At 39.5% G+C, this 18,708-nt stretch overlaps 1 protein-coding gene across 1 annotated transcript; it reads right to left on the bottom strand.

Moving 5' to 3' along the window:
• Positions 1–8,876: 8,876 nt before the first annotated feature.
• On the bottom strand, positions 8,877–16,588 carry LOC139708528 (ileal sodium/bile acid cotransporter-like). Its single transcript, XM_071620471.1, has 4 exons — positions 16,439–16,588; positions 11,129–11,322; positions 10,359–10,563; positions 8,877–9,341 (listed from the first exon to the last, which is right to left on the bottom strand). Exons 1-4 carry the CDS (start codon positions 16,586–16,588, stop codon positions 8,877–8,879), a joined length of 1,014 nt encoding a protein of 337 aa, XP_071476572.1.
• Positions 16,589–18,708: the final 2,120 nt, after the last annotated feature.

The raw sequence follows: 18,708 nt of genomic DNA, 5'->3' as shown, positions 1-18,708 counted from the left end.
TTATATACTTGAGACGCATCAAGCTTGGAAGCGTTCCTTCGGGCAAAGCACAGGAAATGCAAATGGCAAAGTATCTCATCAGACGAATAGATGTAAATACATTCAATATTTCATGAGGAAACAGATCATTTGTATTTTGTACAAAAGTGTTTTTGATTGTATTCATTCTCAAGACGGCTGACTTTTAATTCAGTTGTTAATTGTCATCGTGACAATGTACTGCATTGTTTTTGGCTCAATATTTTTTCTATGCTAAGAAATGATAACGTGTTCGTTTCTATTTTAAATATTTTTTTTTTTTTGCAGTTGTCAGACAAAATGTTTTGAAAACGAGTAATCTCCTATAGTGCACAAATGCATGAAAATGTCAACCAAAACACAACCGCAAAGTATTCCATACGGATAATATAACAGAAGCATGATTTTATATCGTTTGTTGTATCGATTGTTCGTACAGGTTTACAGTAACTTTGTTCATATTAGCTGTACATAAACATAATTTCGTGTATAAAGTCTGAAAGCATATTACTTGTGAATATATGTGATCTGTGCCGAAAAAAAGAAGGTTAATCTGTGTATGAAATTTGAATCGATGTTTCTGCATTACAAGAACAAGAAGCGCATGTATTTTTCAAAGTGATGTACCCTAATAAAAAAAGAAAAGAATTGTATCTATCTAAATGCCAAATGTTGCAGTCTTTTCCCTAATCCTTCCTGGAACCAGTGATATGTTCGATACATCCGGCATGTGTGTGAGTGTTGGTGAATGACATTGTTCAATGACATGAGTACAGGAATTTTATTACGAAAAAACAATCAATATCTATACACAATATTCTTCTAAGCAATAAAAACGCAAGCAACAGATACAAAGAAAATGTACATTCATCAAGAATGTACAATGAAATGGGGGAACTTCACGGGACATGTGGCGACACATAACATCTACTTTCACAAGCACAAGTTAGGACAAGTTTTATGTTGGTCGGTAAACAAACCTATCATAAGCTCAAAACTTGTTAAAGATTTATCGCAGGAAAAACACAACTTAGCAGAAAAAAAAAGTGAAAAAGGAAACCTCGCAGAACATGTATCGCAACGCACAGGTAGCAACTAAAATTGCTTACACATAACACACAAATGAATGCGAGAAATGCAAATACATTCTCATTCGCGAACAAAATCATTCTTCATATTATCGTGCACGATGTAAACGTCCGCAAAATTAAATGAAGAAAACGGGCTAATGTTTCAAGAAAAAAAAAAAAAAAACTTCTTCGTTTTCGGTGTAGTATATCAAACCGACCAAACTACAAAAAACAAACCACGAAACGAAAATAACCACCTCTTAACAAAAATCTCGACTACGAATAAATGCGTCAATCCCATGCTTTTGTCGGGGAATACAACGAGAGTTATCTATCTGATATCATAACTCGATAATAACAGACATGTATAATCATCTCTACTGTTTATTCAGCTTGGTACGATACAATGATGAATTCCCTCAAGCTCTAGCGTTTTGTTCTGTTTTGCTCTATTTTGTTTTGTTTTGTTTTGTTTTGTTTTTGTTTTTATTGTATTGAAGTTCAGAGGAAAATTCAATTACAACGTCGCAGTAAAAATTGCTCGCTCTGAATATGTCGATATTGCAAGTGATATGCTCCACAGCCACCAAAAGCCGAGTGAACGTGAACTCGAGTAAAGGAAATTCAAATCTCCCGCCCCACTTCATGGAGATGGTTTCTGGCACCAGCTTGCTTGCTTACTGTGAATATCTATGGGAAATGTGAGCGATACACTCAACACCCATGTAAAGGCCGAATGAACCTGAAGTCGAGTAAAGGAAGTTTTAAATTTCCCGCCCCACTCCATAGAGACCAGTCATTTCCTACGGGTTACGTAATACCATCGACTTAACTGGCCACTGTACCAAAGATACATGTACTACTGCGTTTAATGCGCACAGGGCACTTTCAAACCTTCGCCTTTATTGATTGCACAAGCTTGCACAATCAAAGGTTGATCAAAACACGCATCACTATCAAAAATTACTGGTAGTCTACTTCACGCGTGGTGTTCGCGTTCAATTGTTATGTCATTGTCACGCATAATCGAGTGAAATACTGGATAAAGTCATGGATTCACATCCAACAACATGCGAACTATGTAAACATACTGAATATATTCTTCGATTTAAGTGATGCGCTCATGAGCTAAGATTTTGTTTGTGTTGCAAATAGAGTAATGTGTTTATAATTTTTGCTTACCAAAGCGAGTCATATTATTTTAACAACAATAACAACAACAAATGGATCCGTTTGTATAGATAATTGGTTTGTAATTTGAATATTATGTAAATCGCATGCGTTGAGGAGTTTCATTCCTGTTGTTCATAGAGTAAACTGTATATAATTTTTGCTTACCAAAGTAGTTTATATCATTATAAAACAACAACTAGGTTCGTTTGTAAACACGTGGTTTCTACTTTGAATAGCTATACATGTATACCGCGTACGTCTATGAATCGGTTGACACGATTATCATTTTTTTTTCTATCTTTCTTCGTGTATGTAGCCTGCCTAATTCTAACGCAAAAGATTCGAGGCATTTAAAACTTCCGAGTATATTGTTATTCATTTAGGCTACATCATGACCCGTTATCCCCTCATAAACTTCAAAAATGTATATATGCGACGTATCCTATCCACTCTACAATATGAACGGGCAATAATGAAGATCATTTTGCTGCACGATACCTCATATACGAGGCTCCACGCTACAATTTCGTTGAAAACTGAGTGACACGTTCACGAATAAAATCGTCACTACAGCTCATTCGTTTAGCTCCGCAGAGCGCTTACCCTTTCTAAAAAAAAAAAAAACAAAAAAAAAACAAAAAAACAAAAAAAAAAACAAAGTACACACACAACAAAAACAACAACAAATGTCGCGCTCCGCATCCTGTCCTGGCGATTGTAAAAGATTCCACCCTCACCTTCCTAAAAAGAAAGACAACAACAAACAGCCCTCCACATCTCCGACACCTTGTCAAAATTCATACACACTCACATTCCAAGATAAACACAACTACAACGGAGCGCTCCACATCTTATGGTCACGGCGCTTGCAAAGGCTCCACGCAACAAATATTCAGGTTCGTGGCACGCTGATTTGCATATTTTTTACGAATACGTCATCGGTGATAATACGGCTTCATGCATTCTCATAAGGCTCCACATAGTGCTCACCTTTACAAAACAAAGACAACAATCACAAAGGTAGCGCTCCACATGTGATAGAGCTCTTGTAAGGGCTCCACGAACGATGGATTTGCATTCATCGTAGGTTAATTTGCATATTCAACGATAAATCATCGACAAAACTATTGCTTCGATACATTAAATACAATATATCAGGCCCCACAACTAGAACTCCCACCCTCCCTCTAAGAAACGACATAAATGTAACGCTCCACATGTCGCAATCACAGCTCTCAAGGCTCCACGCTCACCTTCCTAAACAAGCAAGCAAGCAAGCAAGCAAGCAAACAGAAAGCAGTGTAGAGCTCCACATCACACGAGTCTCACTGCTTGTAAAGGCTCCACGAACGATGGGTTTGCATTCATGATAAGTTAATTTACATATTCACTGGTAAATCATCGGCAATATTATGGCCTAATGCATACGCATCAGGCTCCACAGCTTGAACTCCCATCCTTCCTCTAAGAAACGAAATAAATGTAACGCTCCACACGTCATGGTCACAGCACTCATAAGGCTCCACACTTAAATTCCTAAATAAACAAGTAAGCAAACAAACAAAAAGCAAATGTAGCGCTCCACGTCACACTAGTCGCACTGCTTGTAAAAGTTCCACGAACGATGGGTTTGCATTCATGATAAGTTAATTTACATATTCACTGGTAAATCATCGGCAATATCATGGCCTCATGCATATGCATCAGGCTCCACAGCTTGAACTCCCATCCTTTCCTCTAAGAAACGAAATAAATGTAACGTTCCACATTATAGTCACAGCACTCAAGGCTCCGCACTTACCTTCCTAAAACAAACTTTAAACAAAACAAAAGCAAATGTAGCGCTCCACGTCACAGCCCTGAAGGCTCCACACTTACCTTCCTAAAACAAGCAAACAAACAAAACAAAAAAGCAAATGTAGCCACCCACATATTATAGTCACAGCCCTGAAGGCTCCACACTCACTTTCCTTTAGAAAAAAAAATGTCACATCGTTCGCCATACGCAAGGCTCCACGCTTAGATTCACATTCGTGGCAAGCTGATTTACATAGTCGAGAATTAATCAACATACGACATCATCGACCTCGTACATATTCACACACAAAAAAGAAAAAATTCTGACAGCTCCACAACACCGTCAAGCTTTCATAATTATCACGACATCATTAACCTCGTACATATTCACAAAGACAGGCCCTGACAGCTCCACAACACCATCAACCATTCATAATCTTATCTAAAGGATGGGCTCATTTCCCCCCTTATTAACGCTATCTTATCCTACCAGCAAATAATAACATCATACATATTCATGTATGACGCCATCTTATGCATATTCAATTATGACGTCAAGGTGGAGCTCCACCGGCTCCACCGGCTCCACCGTGGGTCGAACGGGTACATAGATATACTACTGACATACATTCCAGACGATTTTCATAATTTCGCATCGTGTAGTACATAATTCGACAGCTCCATGTATAGATTTGTGGAATTTATTGTGATTCTTGATCAGAGAAACAATACTTTGAAAAACCTTAAACAAATTACACTGAACAAGGATGAGGTTCACATATTCAGAAATGTAGCAGTGTAATTCCATTACAATACCGCTTGCTTGCGAGTTCACCTGTGTATAATCTATGCATGCCTTTTTCTTTTGTTCTGCTTCCTTGAGCCCCAACTCATGCCTACTTATGGTGACTCTGCCATGTCATCATCCTTGTTCATTGCAATTTGTTCTAAAATTTGAAAATATTCTTATTCTTCATCCCAGTTATCATGAAATCTGAAACTCTGTCCTCAGTATAACTAATATATAGTTGTTCAAATGCAAAAATCTGAAAATCATCTGGAGGTCTCCTTTAAGCATTGGCAAACAAATTTGGCACGATTTAACGCACCCTGATTAGATTTGTTTTACAAAAATAATCCTATAAAATGATCTCAAATGAAAATCACGGCGACTTTGCACATTTAATCATTGAAAGGCAAAAAAAAAATGTTCACAAATGTCATAATCTAATATGTTGAGTTGAGTTTATTAACAACATACCTGTGAATATGATAACATGATAACATGAAATTCCATAGGGTAAGATACAATAACATGATTTTTTTTTTTGTGAGAATACGAGGATTTTGTACAAGGTTCTTACAGCTATGCAAGCATATATTTTACACACTTTTATTTATCTTACATAAGAATACATGTGGTATAATAGATTTAGTTTCGTTGTGATACATTTATTACTGAAAAGGCAGAGTATGAATAAGTATGTAATGTAGACATACGCATAGACAAAGGTTCTGGAAAAAAAAGATATAGAGAAAAAATAGAAAAACAGAAGATAATGTTGTTAAAGGGGGAACCAAAAGTTAGCACAAGTGCTAGTCGAAAATGGTTCTCCCATTATAGCTACATGTATATTTAAGCTGCTTATTGCAAGGTCTACTCTTTTAAAGTAACTGTAATATAAAAGTAAATTAAACTAAACGCTGAATATTCTTTTCATCACTAAACTTCATTTAACAAGTGATTTTTTTAGGTTTCTTCGAAATGAAGATCTTGTTCTTTCCTCTTGAATATTTTTGGGCAAACTACTCCAAAACTTTGATCCGACAAAAGATATAGAAAATGTACCATGTGTCGTTTTACATTTCGGGAGTCTAAGCATGGAATGATCTTTTCCTCTAGTAAATTTTGAAATAAGAATGAAAATTACAATGAAAATTGCAAAGATTTTAAACAATTTTCGTTGTTGTTGTGAATGTTTACCACTAATTAACTTCGCTTCCAAAGTTTTGGCAAGCTTGTGACAAATGTGATAAAAAGGCTGGCCTCCAAGTCTAGCTTACGCGTACATTCGAGACTAGCCCCCCGGTTGTCTCGAATGGGTACGTTCATCGAACCATCGAACATACTCCGCTCAACGCACCCCTTCGAGACAAACGGTGGGGGGGGGGGGGCGGCATCACCTACTCTGATAGTCCAACGAAGGCAGACATACTCAATCACCAGTTTGCCTCCGTCTTTACCAGTGAAGAGCCCACAAACAACATCAAAGACCTTGGGAAGCCATGTCCAATGAGCAAGATCATGACCATCAACCCTGCCGGTGTCTACAAGCTTTTGTCTGAACTGGAAACACACAAAGCGTCAGGTCCTGATAATATACCAACCAGACTCCTGAAAGTGTTGGCTCTGCAACTAACACCAGTCTTTACACTTCTGTACCAAACATCCCTAGATCAAGGAAAAATCCCTGATGACTGGAAAGAGGCAGACGTCACGCCGATTTGCAAAAAGGGTGACAGAAACAAAGCGGAGAACTACCGTCTTATCTCGCTAACTTCAGTCTCATGTAAAATTCTCGAGCACGTAATACACTCTGCTATCATGGACCATCTGGAAGACAACAACATTCTCTCTGATGCCCAGCATGGCTTTCGCAAACGTCGCTCATATGAGTCTCAGCTCATTTTTGCCATTCAGGGGCCCGTTTCATAAAACTTGTTATCAGTGACAACTGCCACATTTCTGTGACAAATTTGCTCTCAGCCAATCAGATGTAAGGATTTCAGTAGCTTGTCACATTTATGACAACTTGCCACTGATGACAAGTTTTGTGAAACGGCCCCCGGACTTCGCCAAAGGCATTAACGACAAAGAACAACATGTTGTCATTCTACTTGACTTCTCAAAAGCCTTTGATAAGGTGCCCCATGCCAGACTCCTTCACAAGTTGCATCATTATGGCATCAGTGACAACACCCACAATGGATTACCGACTTCCTTCACAACCGGAGCCAACAAGTAATCCTTGAAGGGTCAACATCAGGTACTGCCAAAGTCAAATCCGGCGTACCGCAAGGTAGCGTGTTAGGCCCGTTCCTCTTTCTCCTCTTTATTTACGACCTGCCTGATAGTATGTCTCGCTTGGCTTCACCGTCAGGCTTTTCGCTAATGACTGCATGCTTTATGGAAGAATCAACTCAGAGGCCGACACAAAACACCTGCAAGAGGATCTGGACGCCCTGCAAGAATGGGAGAGAGACTGGCTTATGGAATTCAACCCCCTCAAGTGTCAAGTCCTCACCATCACAAACAAGAGGAAACCTGTTGAGTGGTCCTACAGCATCCATGGCCAGATCCTGGCAAAAGCAGAAACAGCCAAATATCTTGGAATCCATCACAAGAACAACATGAACTAGACTCCCCACATAAAAGCTGTCACCAAGAAAGCAAGTAGCATCAGTGCATTCTCGCAACGAAACATCAGGCCTTGTCCTCGAAAGACCAAAATGTTGTGCTACTTGGCATTAGTTCGTCTTGGAATATGCCAGCACAGTTTGGGACCCCCATACTCAGGAAAATATCCAAAGGCTGGAAATGGTTCAACGTCGATATGCCCGCATCGTCATAGGGGACTATCATAGGACAAGTAGCGTGACAACGATGTTGCACCAACTCCAGTGGCCATCTCTTCAAAAACGCCGAGCTCAGCTCAAGATGCTGGGGATGTATCGCATCCTCTACCAACTCACAGACATCCCCATATCAATCTCTTGTCGGTAACAACATCAAACCGTGGACACTCTCAACAGCTTCAAGTACCCTTTGCAAGAACCCTACTCTACCAGAAATCATTCTTCCCCGACTCCATAAGGCTTTGGAACTCTCTGCCAGAAGCCCTCATCAAATATACCTCTGCTGACAGTTTGAGGCAGGAGGTACAGAAACTCCAGCTCCGATAGAAGGGGAATGCTGTTTTTTTAGCTGCACTTAGTTATCATATAGTTGTTTTATATGGCACTGTACATACACCACACCAGACCCGCCAAACAGTGCGAAAATACACCAGATGGTGGACTGCACTTACTCGGAAGAAGAAGGAGACGCCGTAATGAGAACAGCGTCTCATAGCTATGTTCACCAGGGCGAGAATAGAATACGAAGGTGGGGGGGGGGGGGGGGGGGACAGGAAAATGTCTCATCTACATACGGCCCACTACGTTTCGGGCAAACGGGGCTGCCGTGGTCGCCGGGAACATGGTGTAAACGCAGTATTACTCAAACTGACGTCATTTGAGTTCAACGCTGTGTCCCCTATACTCCTATGAGAATGACCATTTAGAATGGAGCAATTTTCCTGATTTTCAAGGACGTTGCGGGAAATTCCTCCGGTGAAAAGGCGAAAAGCTCACTTGGAAATATGGCTCAGGGGACAATATAAAAAGACATAATAGAACAGTTACGACACACTTTAAAATTAGATCTAATACAAAATATGAACGCTAAAGCAGCACTACAATCTTGTTGGAGCGATAAGATATACGAATATACAAAGGGATTTACCTACTGGTATATTGTGTCCCTTTCTGCATATTGTTACCTTACAAACGTAATAAACATATTACAAGACCAACCATTTAGAGGGTACTGCCGTCCTATAAAAAAAAAAGTTTCATTTTATGATTGACGGATCACTGTTTCGCCATGGTATAATTTCCAAGTTGAGTACAAGACGTTGAGGAAGAACATCTAATAAAACGTGCATCAAATGATTTCAGGAAACAATTTTCTTTTTTTTTCTTTTTTTAGCCATTGCCTTAAGTCTTCATCATGTGAAGGGAGTTGTTTCCGTGTGGTGACAAGTCGTCGTGTTCTTCAATGTCACTATCGGGTAACTTCTCGCCATTTTTTCGTTCTATGAGACACACCCCGAACTTGTAGATCAAGATGACAAGGAAAGAATCAACGTATATGAACACATTGTAGAGCGACGGATAGAAAAGCATGTCAAGAAAAAGAGGCGATTCGGCGAACGTGAGGACGGTCAGCGTCAGTGCCAGGGACACATTCTGCGAGCCGGTCTCGAAGGCAATGGTGCGACACTTGTTATGGGGCTGTCGGAGCACGACTGCGAGTCCGTAGCCGATGGCATAGCCAAGCAAGGGCAGGAAGGCTGCACAAATCCATAGCTCCCAGGTGGCCTCGTGAAAAAGACGTGGATTCAATAAAATGTTGATCACGAAGACAATCACTATGCAGGTAAATGCGGCAACAATGCCCATCTGCACAAAATACCAAAAGAAGAAAGACGGGAAACTTCGATAATGCTGCAAGTGCTAGAAATTGTAGAATTGAAAAATAATGTAGTTTTGTGCATAGTTGTCATTTTTCTTGCCAAAGGCTCTATTGTCGGTATTTATTCATACCACGATTGAGGACCCAACGAAGACATAGGTCAACCAACACGCATTTTTTTCGCCTTAAAATATATACCTATTAACAGCTTATATTTATATGCTCATCAAAGTCGGGTTAAAGTATAACTCGGTCAAACATTAACTTTAGTATAATGTATTTAAGTACGTCTTTACCAAAATCGCTGGAATCACCAAACCAAATGCGATTGAAAGCATTATATAGCACTGCCTGCTCCCTGAAATCATTCACCAACTTTACAAAGAATTGCTTAAGTTTTCGATCCATAGTGAAGTTCAGGGAATATTGAGATTTATCACTTGAGGCAAATCTTTTTCATCAAGTTAATGGCAAAGTTCGACAGAGCAGATGTAAACGATTGCTATATTAGTAGTCTCTACACCAGTAGCGAGAAAGTCGGAAAAGGCGATATTCTGTCCGTTCTGTGTCTTTTTATGTAACCATAAAATCGATCATTTAAAGTTTCAAGTAGACAAGTTTTCATTTTCATCGAGCGGGAACACTCTTTGGTAAAGTATAGTTGTTATCATCAACATTCAAGCAGATTTGTACACTTACACATTTTTTTTGTATCGAATTATTACATGAGCTTATCTGTAATTTTCTTGATGTGATAATCCTGTGTCGAGTGACTGCATATAGCTGCGTTTTGGGACTTTTAACAGTACATGTACTTTACACGCCCTTGCTCACAAGAGGGAGACGCTTAACAAGTCCATCAAGGAGAAAATCGAAAAATCGAAGCGAGCCGGACAAACTTTAAACTTATCAACGGTTGTACATAATAATAGGCACGTGGTTATATTGAAAGAGTATAAATGGCTATCAGTGTGTGTCTGCTGTATAGACTGGGATCGGCTCACCCTTGTCACCCATTTCATCCACTCCTTCTTCCACCAGCGCAAGAACACCCCGAATACGATTGGAATCAGTATGCTGATGAGGGTTGTGACAATAGTGATGTACGGGATGACGACCTTGTCGTCCGTCCACACACGTGTGTAAATGAAGAGGTTAAGGGGCATCATCCCTATCGCAACGGCGGTCGAGACTGTAGTCATGCAAACACTGAACAGAAAAAAGGGAGAGAAAATTTGCAGGAAATTACATAATTCTTGTCTGATAGTCTGTCTTGGAGTCAATCACCAATGATAAACTATGTGTGTGTGTGGGAGGGGGTGGTTATAGATTTACAAACTTCTCGCTTCATTGATGGCCTCATTTATCTGTAATTCTTTTTACGCTGATGATTGATGTCCATCTAAAGAGAGAGATTAAGAGAATTTCTTTTTTTTTTTAAATATCAAAAACATGAAATATGTAAAAATATATCAGAGTCCTTTTTTGTGATTTTCTTGTATGCATCTATAAATAACTGAACATACTGTGAAGATTATTGTATATGGTTCATTTTTTCCATTCTTTGATAATTTTAATTCAATATACTATTTTTACTTAGTTTGGAAATGAAAACGATCTTTAATTCGAAGTAGAAGGGCCGTACGCCTGACCTTGGGATCTTTAGTTCACTCATAATCTTAATCCACTTATTCTATATAATTTTATCGTCCCAACACCAATAAAGACTTTTTATCTCACTTAGGGTCATTCGAATCAAATAAATGCGGCAAACCTAAGACAGACGTCTCCATCTGTCCAGTAAGTGAACACATTGGAAAGTGTTCCGCCGGGGCAGCATGCTAGCACAAGGAGGGAGATGGCGCCGGCCGCTTCAAGTTTTAGGGCCAGGCCGAGGCAGAAAGCAATGAGCGGCATAAGCACGAACTGGGACGTCATTCCGATGAAGAAGGCCACTGGACGCCGAAACTGTCACGTCAAGAACAACAGTAAAACTATTTATTTTACGAAATAATTTTATCACTGTATTCTGTGGGGAATATCAAAACGGCAACAAACTTACGGCTAGAACAAACAACAACTCCGCCACCAACAAACTCTCCCACAAAATAAAACATAACATTATTATCAAACGTATAGAGACAGTTCATAGTTTGCTATATCAACAGACATGGATACAAAGTTGATAATGTCTTCTAATGCTGTTTATGACTATCCTTGAGTGACATGACCACTTCGCTCTGGTATACAGCCAGTATTTACATCTTGCTGACATCTTCCAGGCAAGCTAATATCAATCTGTTAAATTCATTTGTTTATTTTTCTTGTTTGCATTGAGGCCATCAAACAGGCTTGGGGTGCAAAAGTGGTTAAGTGCAGGGCAAACTTCGCGATCAACGAAGCTAATACAGCCGAATTATTAACGACTGTATTACATGTTTTCCACGTGTATAGAAATATCTTCAGCGAGATTGGCTCTCATGCACATTGACCACGTGGCCTATACAGGGACATCCCACGAGACTGACATCCAGCCCACGGGTTCGTACAGCCCATCACGAGTCATAGGTCCTACAGACAATGAGTTCGCCACTAGGTAAAAACGGCCCACGAGTTACAACACAAATGTGTCGGTCTCGTAGGCCTTGTTTCCTAGTGTCGAATTCATGGGCTGTATGACTCGTGGGCTGTATAACTCGTGGACTGTACGAATCATGTGTGTCGGTCTCGTGACGTGCATCCGAATGTTGTAAGAAGTGGCAAAACCAACCTGCTTGTATCATCTTATACAGGAATGTCTTCATGAACATGGAATGTTTTTTTTCAACTGTTCAAGGAAGATGCATTAACCATTAGCTTGTGATGCTAATCAGCTGTCGAAGTCACAAGACTTATTTTTGTTCCCCAGTGCACTATACGGTAATGTCATGTCGAGTCGAGAGATACTTTGTATGCAACGTCAATGAATGTGAGCCTCCAATAATCTATTATTCCCCGGATACGTTATGGATACACTCCTATAATCATGTGTTTTGTTCTTTGCCTTTCCTCAAGGCTTGAGAAACACTGAAGAACACTGGCGTAGCCAAGGGGGGGGGGGGGGGGGGGGGCGATGGGGAGGGGGTCGCCCCCCTAAGATTTGGACCGGGGATTTGGGAGACGGAAAAAAAAAATTGCGTGGTGCATGTACATGAAGCGGGTCTCCCTTTCAACCTTTCATCAAGTAAGATCATAAATTTTTCAATATTTCACTTAAAGTGTGCACCAGATCGTTGAATTTCAATTAAAAAAAAATGCAAAATCTCTCGTGCTTGGGAGGGGGTGTCCCCCTCCCACCAGCGCGCCGGAACACTTCTGTTTTGTTTGTTGTTGTTTTTTGCTTGTTTGTTTGTTTGTTTGTTTGTTTGTTGTCTGTTTGTGTTTGTTTTTGTTTTTGTTTTTGTTTTTTTTTTGGGGGGGGGGGGCAAAATCTCGACCGGGGCACATCAATGTGACAGTGCAAGATCCTCGGCGAGGGAGCGAAGCGACCGATCGGGGGGAGGGTGTGGGAGGGAGGGGGATCCCCCTCCCACGGTAGGGATTTTTTTTTGTTGGTAAAAACAGAGTACAAAAGTCGCGTTTATAGAGCATTTAATTTCTAGGGAATTAAACATAGTGAGAAAAAAAGATCAGTGCGAAGGACTATGATTATAACATACGGGGGGGGGGGGGGGACATTATTATGTGAAGGTGTGAGATCCTCGGCAAGGGAGCGAAGCGACCGAGCTGGGGGAGCGTGTGGGAGGGAGTTATCCCCCTCCTACGGTAGGGCCTTCTTGTAAAAACAGAGTACAAAAGTCGCTTTTATAGAGCATTTAAAAGCAAATTTCTAGGGAATTAAACATAGCAAAATAGAAATAGTGCAAAGGACTATGATTATAACATACGGGGGTACATTTATGTGAGATCCTCGGCGAGAGAGAGAAGCGACCGAGCGGGGCAGGGGTGGGAGGGGGTTTACAAAAAAAAAGGACTTTTTGTAAAAACAGAGTATAAAAGTCGCGTTTATAGAGCATTTTAAATCAAATTACTAGGGAATTAAACAAACAAACAAAAATCACAGCGAAGGACTATGATCATAACTTATGGAAACTATTCATTTTACTTTAAGTACGGGCAGAGCGAGCGAGCCACTTTCATATTGCCATTCGTCTGAAATGTATTCATAAAAAGCTTAAACTTGATCACATTGTTCGAGCAATGAAAAATATTCTTGTATTGCTAGAAAGCATAGGTTTACTCATGAGTAAATATTAGCGTATAGATAGATAATAATGTATATTATTAGTGTATTATGATTTTCAGTTATGAAATTGACAACTTTTAGACATGAAAAGTGCCTTTATTGTTCATTTTGGTCTTAAAATAATTAATTAATTATTTGTTACAGGGGGCTATGGGGGGCAAAAATTCGTTTTGCCCCCGATAATTTCATGGGGGGGGGGAGCAAGTGCCCCCTCTGTGCCCCTTTCCCTAGCCTTAGTACACTTTTTAGATTTTCAAAAAATTCTGAATAATTCTGAGTGCACAAGACTTATCACTAATATTCCGAAAACTCAAAGTTCCCTCATGTCCAAGGTGAATATCCCCTTTTAATCAACCCTTTCCTCGCTCAGTACCCCCCGATCATTTTTTTTAAATAATTTCCCAAATATTCCATCAAATATGCGTACAAGAGATTTCTCAATTTCAACTTTAAAAAGGCAAAAGCTCCTTTGAGCCTTGAACATAAACAGTTTTCCAAATATGCCACAAAATGTGTGCACCAAAACGTTTAACTGCAATCAGAAAATACAGAATCTCCTTCCACAGACTTGTTACACTTCTCTGAATGACAAATTTCCAGATAGTCCAACAAAACTGTGCGCCAGATTGTTGAATTGCAGTTCTAAAACTGAAAAAAAAGCTCCCTTGAATATGGGAGAGGCATCTTGCCATCCTCCCATTGCTTGATCCCCTCTGTAGACTAAGTACACTTTGGGGAATGACAATTTCCGAATTTTCCACAAAAAAGTGTGCTCCAGGGCCCCGTTTTATCAAAAGATAAAATCGATTTTAAATGTCCTTACCACACAGGTTGCTATAGACTTAGAGTTGAAATCAACTTTATAATCAATTTTAACTCTTCATAAAACAGGGCCCAGATCGCTTTATTTCAATTCTAAAAACGCAAAAGCTCCATCGAGTGGGAGGGGGAATCCCCCTTTCACACTCTCCCCCTAAGCTCTACCTCACTAGACTTTGTACATATACAGAGATGATGCACATTCGGAAAGAGCTAAATTACGTGATTTTAAAATTTCAGTGGTAAAGTCCTATTTGTTTCCATTATCATTTGGCGCTGGAAAAAATTCTTAGTAAGTATTGCACCAAAAGTTTGCACCAGATACCTAAATTTCAGGTCTGAAAATGCAAAATCACCTTCGTGTGGGAGAAGAATGCCCCTTATCTATGCCCTCGTGTGCATGCTTTTTCTGTTTGATAGCTTATAACAGACAGCGTTCATGAATTAATACAACAAGTTATTTAAATGATACCATTTTATATAGGCAAATTGTTCAATGATAATCTACATCAAAATGTATTGCTACCTTAAACAAGTTTGACTGTTTCAAGGCGATAAAACACGGAAAAACATTGCATCAAATAATTGCACCATTTGAAACATCAAAACAAAAAAAATTCTCACCATGGGAGGGTAGACACCCCTCCCACACCCTCCCCTCCCCCCTCGCTCGCTCCGCTCGGTCGAGCTCGGTCGCGTTCATGATATTCAGTATAATTATTAAAACAAGAAGTTTACTTAAATAATACCATTTTATGGGCAAATCGTTGAATGATAATCTACATCAAAATATACTGCTACCTTAAACTTTAGTAAGTGGGACTGTTTCAAGTCGATAAAACAAGCAAAAGCATGCATCAAATTGCACCATTTGCAACATCAAAATGCAAAAAGTTCTCACCGTGGGAGGGGGGTTTCGGGGGGGATACCCCCACCCCCTCCCACACCCTCCCCTCCCCCCTCGCTCACTCCGCTCGCTCGAGCTCGGTCGTGTTCATGACATTCATTGTAAGAATTAATGCAAGATGATGCCATTTTATAGGCAAATTCTTCAATAATAATCTACATCAAAATATACTGCTACCTAACAAGTGGGACTGTTTAAAGGCTATAAAACACACAAAAACATACATCAAATTGCACCATTTGCAACATCAAAATGCAAAAAGTTCTCACCGTAGGAGGGGGACACCCCCCTCCCCCTCCCATACCCTCCCTCCCCCTCGCTCGCTCCGCTCGCTCGGGCTCGGTCGCGTTCATGGTATTCATTGTAATAATTGATACAAGAAGTTTACTTAAATTATACCATTTTATGGACAAATCGTTCAATAATAATCTACATCAAATTATACTGCTACCTTAAACAAGTAGGTGGGACTGTTTCAAGTCGATAAAACACACAAAAACATGCATCAAATTGCACTATTTGCAACATCAAAATGCAAAAAGTTCTCACCGTGGGAGGGGGACACCCCCCTCCCCCTCCCGCACCCTCCCCTCCCCCCTCACTCACTCCGCTCGCTCGGGCTCGGTCGCGTTCATGACATTCAGTGTAAGAATTGATACAAGAAGTTCATTTAAATGATGCCATTTATAGGCAAATTCTTCAATAGTAATCTACATCAAAATATACTGCTACCTTAAACAAGTGGGACTGTTTAAAGGCGATAAAACACGGAAAAACATGCATCAAATTGAACCGTTTACAACACAAAAATACAAAAAGTTCTCACCGTGGGAGGAAGACACCCCCTCCCATACCGCCTCGCTCGCCCCCTCCCACACCCTCCCCCCCCCCCCCCCCGATCAAAGCTACGCCGGTGGAAGAGACTGTAAGCCGTAAAATGCTTAATTCACGTTCAATAGGTTATCGCATAAGATCTAGTGGTAAGTGGGTCATGGCTTAACCTGTTAATTATTGATATGTGTGTGAGAGTCTGTTTGTCATACGGGCTTGTGAACATTATAATATACACGCACCGTCTCCTTGAAAGATTTGACATCAATGGTTGCTCCCATAGAGACCATTAGCAAGGCCAAGATTAGAATGTGTATGACCTGAGTGGCTCGTTTAAGAGCAGGATTGACAGTCGGGATCGCTTCGATGGTATCGTTGAAACTGGAATTCATGGCTGAAGTCGAAAGCATAGTTGCCATTGTGCCATCGTATTCCGTGGTGAAGACAAGCTTTCCCGTCATCTTGACTATAGTTCCTGGGTAGAAAGTTCGTGACCATGGTTAGTAATCCTTCATAACTTTTTTTTTCTTTTAAACAAAAAAGAGAGAATAGAACAAGAACCCATGTATACAGGCTTTAAACTTTCAAATACAACTAAAGAGCTATTCCACTGTTTTCCGTATAATCCTATGGGCAGTTCTGTACACAATCATATGCGTATCCAACAGATAAAGGAAAATATGAATTTTCTATTATAGTCACCATGGTCATTATACTTCACACCAGAATGGGGGAGGGGTTATCAGCATATCATCATCATCTGAGTCATTAATGATAGGTCATACTTGATGTGATATGACATTTTAAGGTAATAGTGGGGGCGCAAGGGATTTTTGGTTCAAATTTTTCCAAAAGCACCAAAATTTGGCACACATGTAGCCAAAACCATACTATTTCGATTTTGGATGGGCGCCAAGAAGGGCGCCCTCTGGGGCGGCCATATTGGCAAAATCCAATATGGCCGCCATATAGGTTTAAAGGTCACTTGCATTTGAAAACATAAAAGGGTTACAATCATTTAGAAAGTCAGCTTAAGAGGTTTTCTGGGTCAAGGAATTCGAATCTGAAGTTGATTTTATGGTCTGAAGTCATTTTTTCCTTATAAGGCCACCTTAAGGTAATTTAGGGGTTTATTATTATTATTATATAACAGTTTATTGAATAAAATGGCTTGCCTATGGTCAATATTCCAGGAATGCCAGCCTTAGTAATAGAATTGCAGTTGTCGACGGCTGAAAAAAAAAGAAGTATTTCTTGTAAAGGGCGGCATATTTGCAAAATCCAATATGGCTGCCACCTACGTTTAAAGGCCAGTATAACAATTAAAAACCTTTTTAAAGTGTTACAATAATTTGAAAAGTCAGCTTTAGAGGTTTTATGGGTCAAGGAATTCGATTCTGAAGTTGTTTTTATAGTCTGATTTTCTTTGGTCATATTTGCGGAATTCAATATATTTGCATTTGCTTTAATGACAACCACAAGAGCTAGGTAGAATTATGGGTAATGCCCTTTCAAAGAGTTTTCAAGATTTCAATTCCATTCAATTCAATTCAATCATAGTCTATTTCCAATCAACGAAAATCAAAACATAGTACAAAGTATGCATGTCATGAAATAATATTGTTCAAACATTTGCAAAATATTCATGTAGTATACGAGATAGATTATATAACAACATATATATATATATCATGGCTCGACACTAAGTATTTTGTTTGGTGGCCCGATGGGGCCACCAAAATCCTAAATTTCAAATTTTTGGTGGCCCGAGAGAAAAATTTGGTGTCCCGAAAAAAAAACAACATTAAAAGTCCTTTTTTTTAAAATGAGTCAAATATTTAAGTTTTATGATAGTGAGAATTAGAAGTTGGACATATCTACTCATAAATAAACTTCAACAAACTTGCAACACTCACTCTCAGGCACTCATTCAATCCTTTTCATCCATCCTTTAAACAGATTTAACTGCTAATTTCCGGCGCAAAAAGATACGAATTCATTGACATACTTTTCAAAAAATGTTGGTGGCCCGAGGCGGGCCACCAATTTTGCCCTTTCTTGAAATTTGGTGGCCCGACTTTCATTTTTTGGTGGCCCCGGGCCACCGGGCCACCGTTAGTGTCGAGCCCTGTATATATATATATATATATATATATATATATATATATATATACAATAGTTTGGAGGAACAATGCATATATACTTCGTGGGCGTGCGGAAAATAAATTCGATTATGGAAATTAGTGATCCACTAAAAAGCAAAGCTTGTGGGACGTGGATCGCTGTATAATAATGAGTAAACAATATATCAATTAAGGGCGTTTTTTTATAGCTGTTTATCTAATATAGATTATTTAAATCATTTATAGAAATATACATGTAGTTATTTTGAGATACGCAGGTCGGGAAAAAGTAAAATAAAAAGATTTTGATTATTAGATTATTATTTTCATCTTCATCTGCAAGGAATGCAATAAAAACATACATATACGAGAAATAGAATCCTATTGCT

The sequence above is a fragment of the Diadema antillarum genome, unplaced genomic scaffold, assembly GCF_040938485.1.
Source record: "Diadema antillarum isolate AM-2024a unplaced genomic scaffold, OU_Dant_1.0 seq00001347_RagTag, whole genome shotgun sequence".
NCBI lineage: Eukaryota > Metazoa > Echinodermata > Echinoidea > Diadematoida > Diadematidae > Diadema > Diadema antillarum.
The sequence above is the reverse complement of the archived record's forward strand: the minus strand, read 5'-3'. Positions and strand labels throughout refer to the sequence as shown.

Excerpts from the sequence above, each read along its gene's own strand:
- LOC139708528 (XM_071620471.1), bottom strand. The coding sequence starts at position 16,588 with ATGAATTCCAGTTTCAACGATACCATCGAAGCGATCCCGACTGTCAAT. Across the intron at positions 11,323-16,438 it reads TCAAATCTTTCAAGGAGACG|TTTCGGCGTCCAGTGGCCTT; the intron begins GTGCGTGTATAT and ends TTGACGTGACAG. Across the intron at positions 9,342-10,358 it reads GGATGAAATGGGTGACAAGG|ATGGGCATTGTTGCCGCATT; the intron begins GTGAGCCGATCC and ends TATTTTGTGCAG.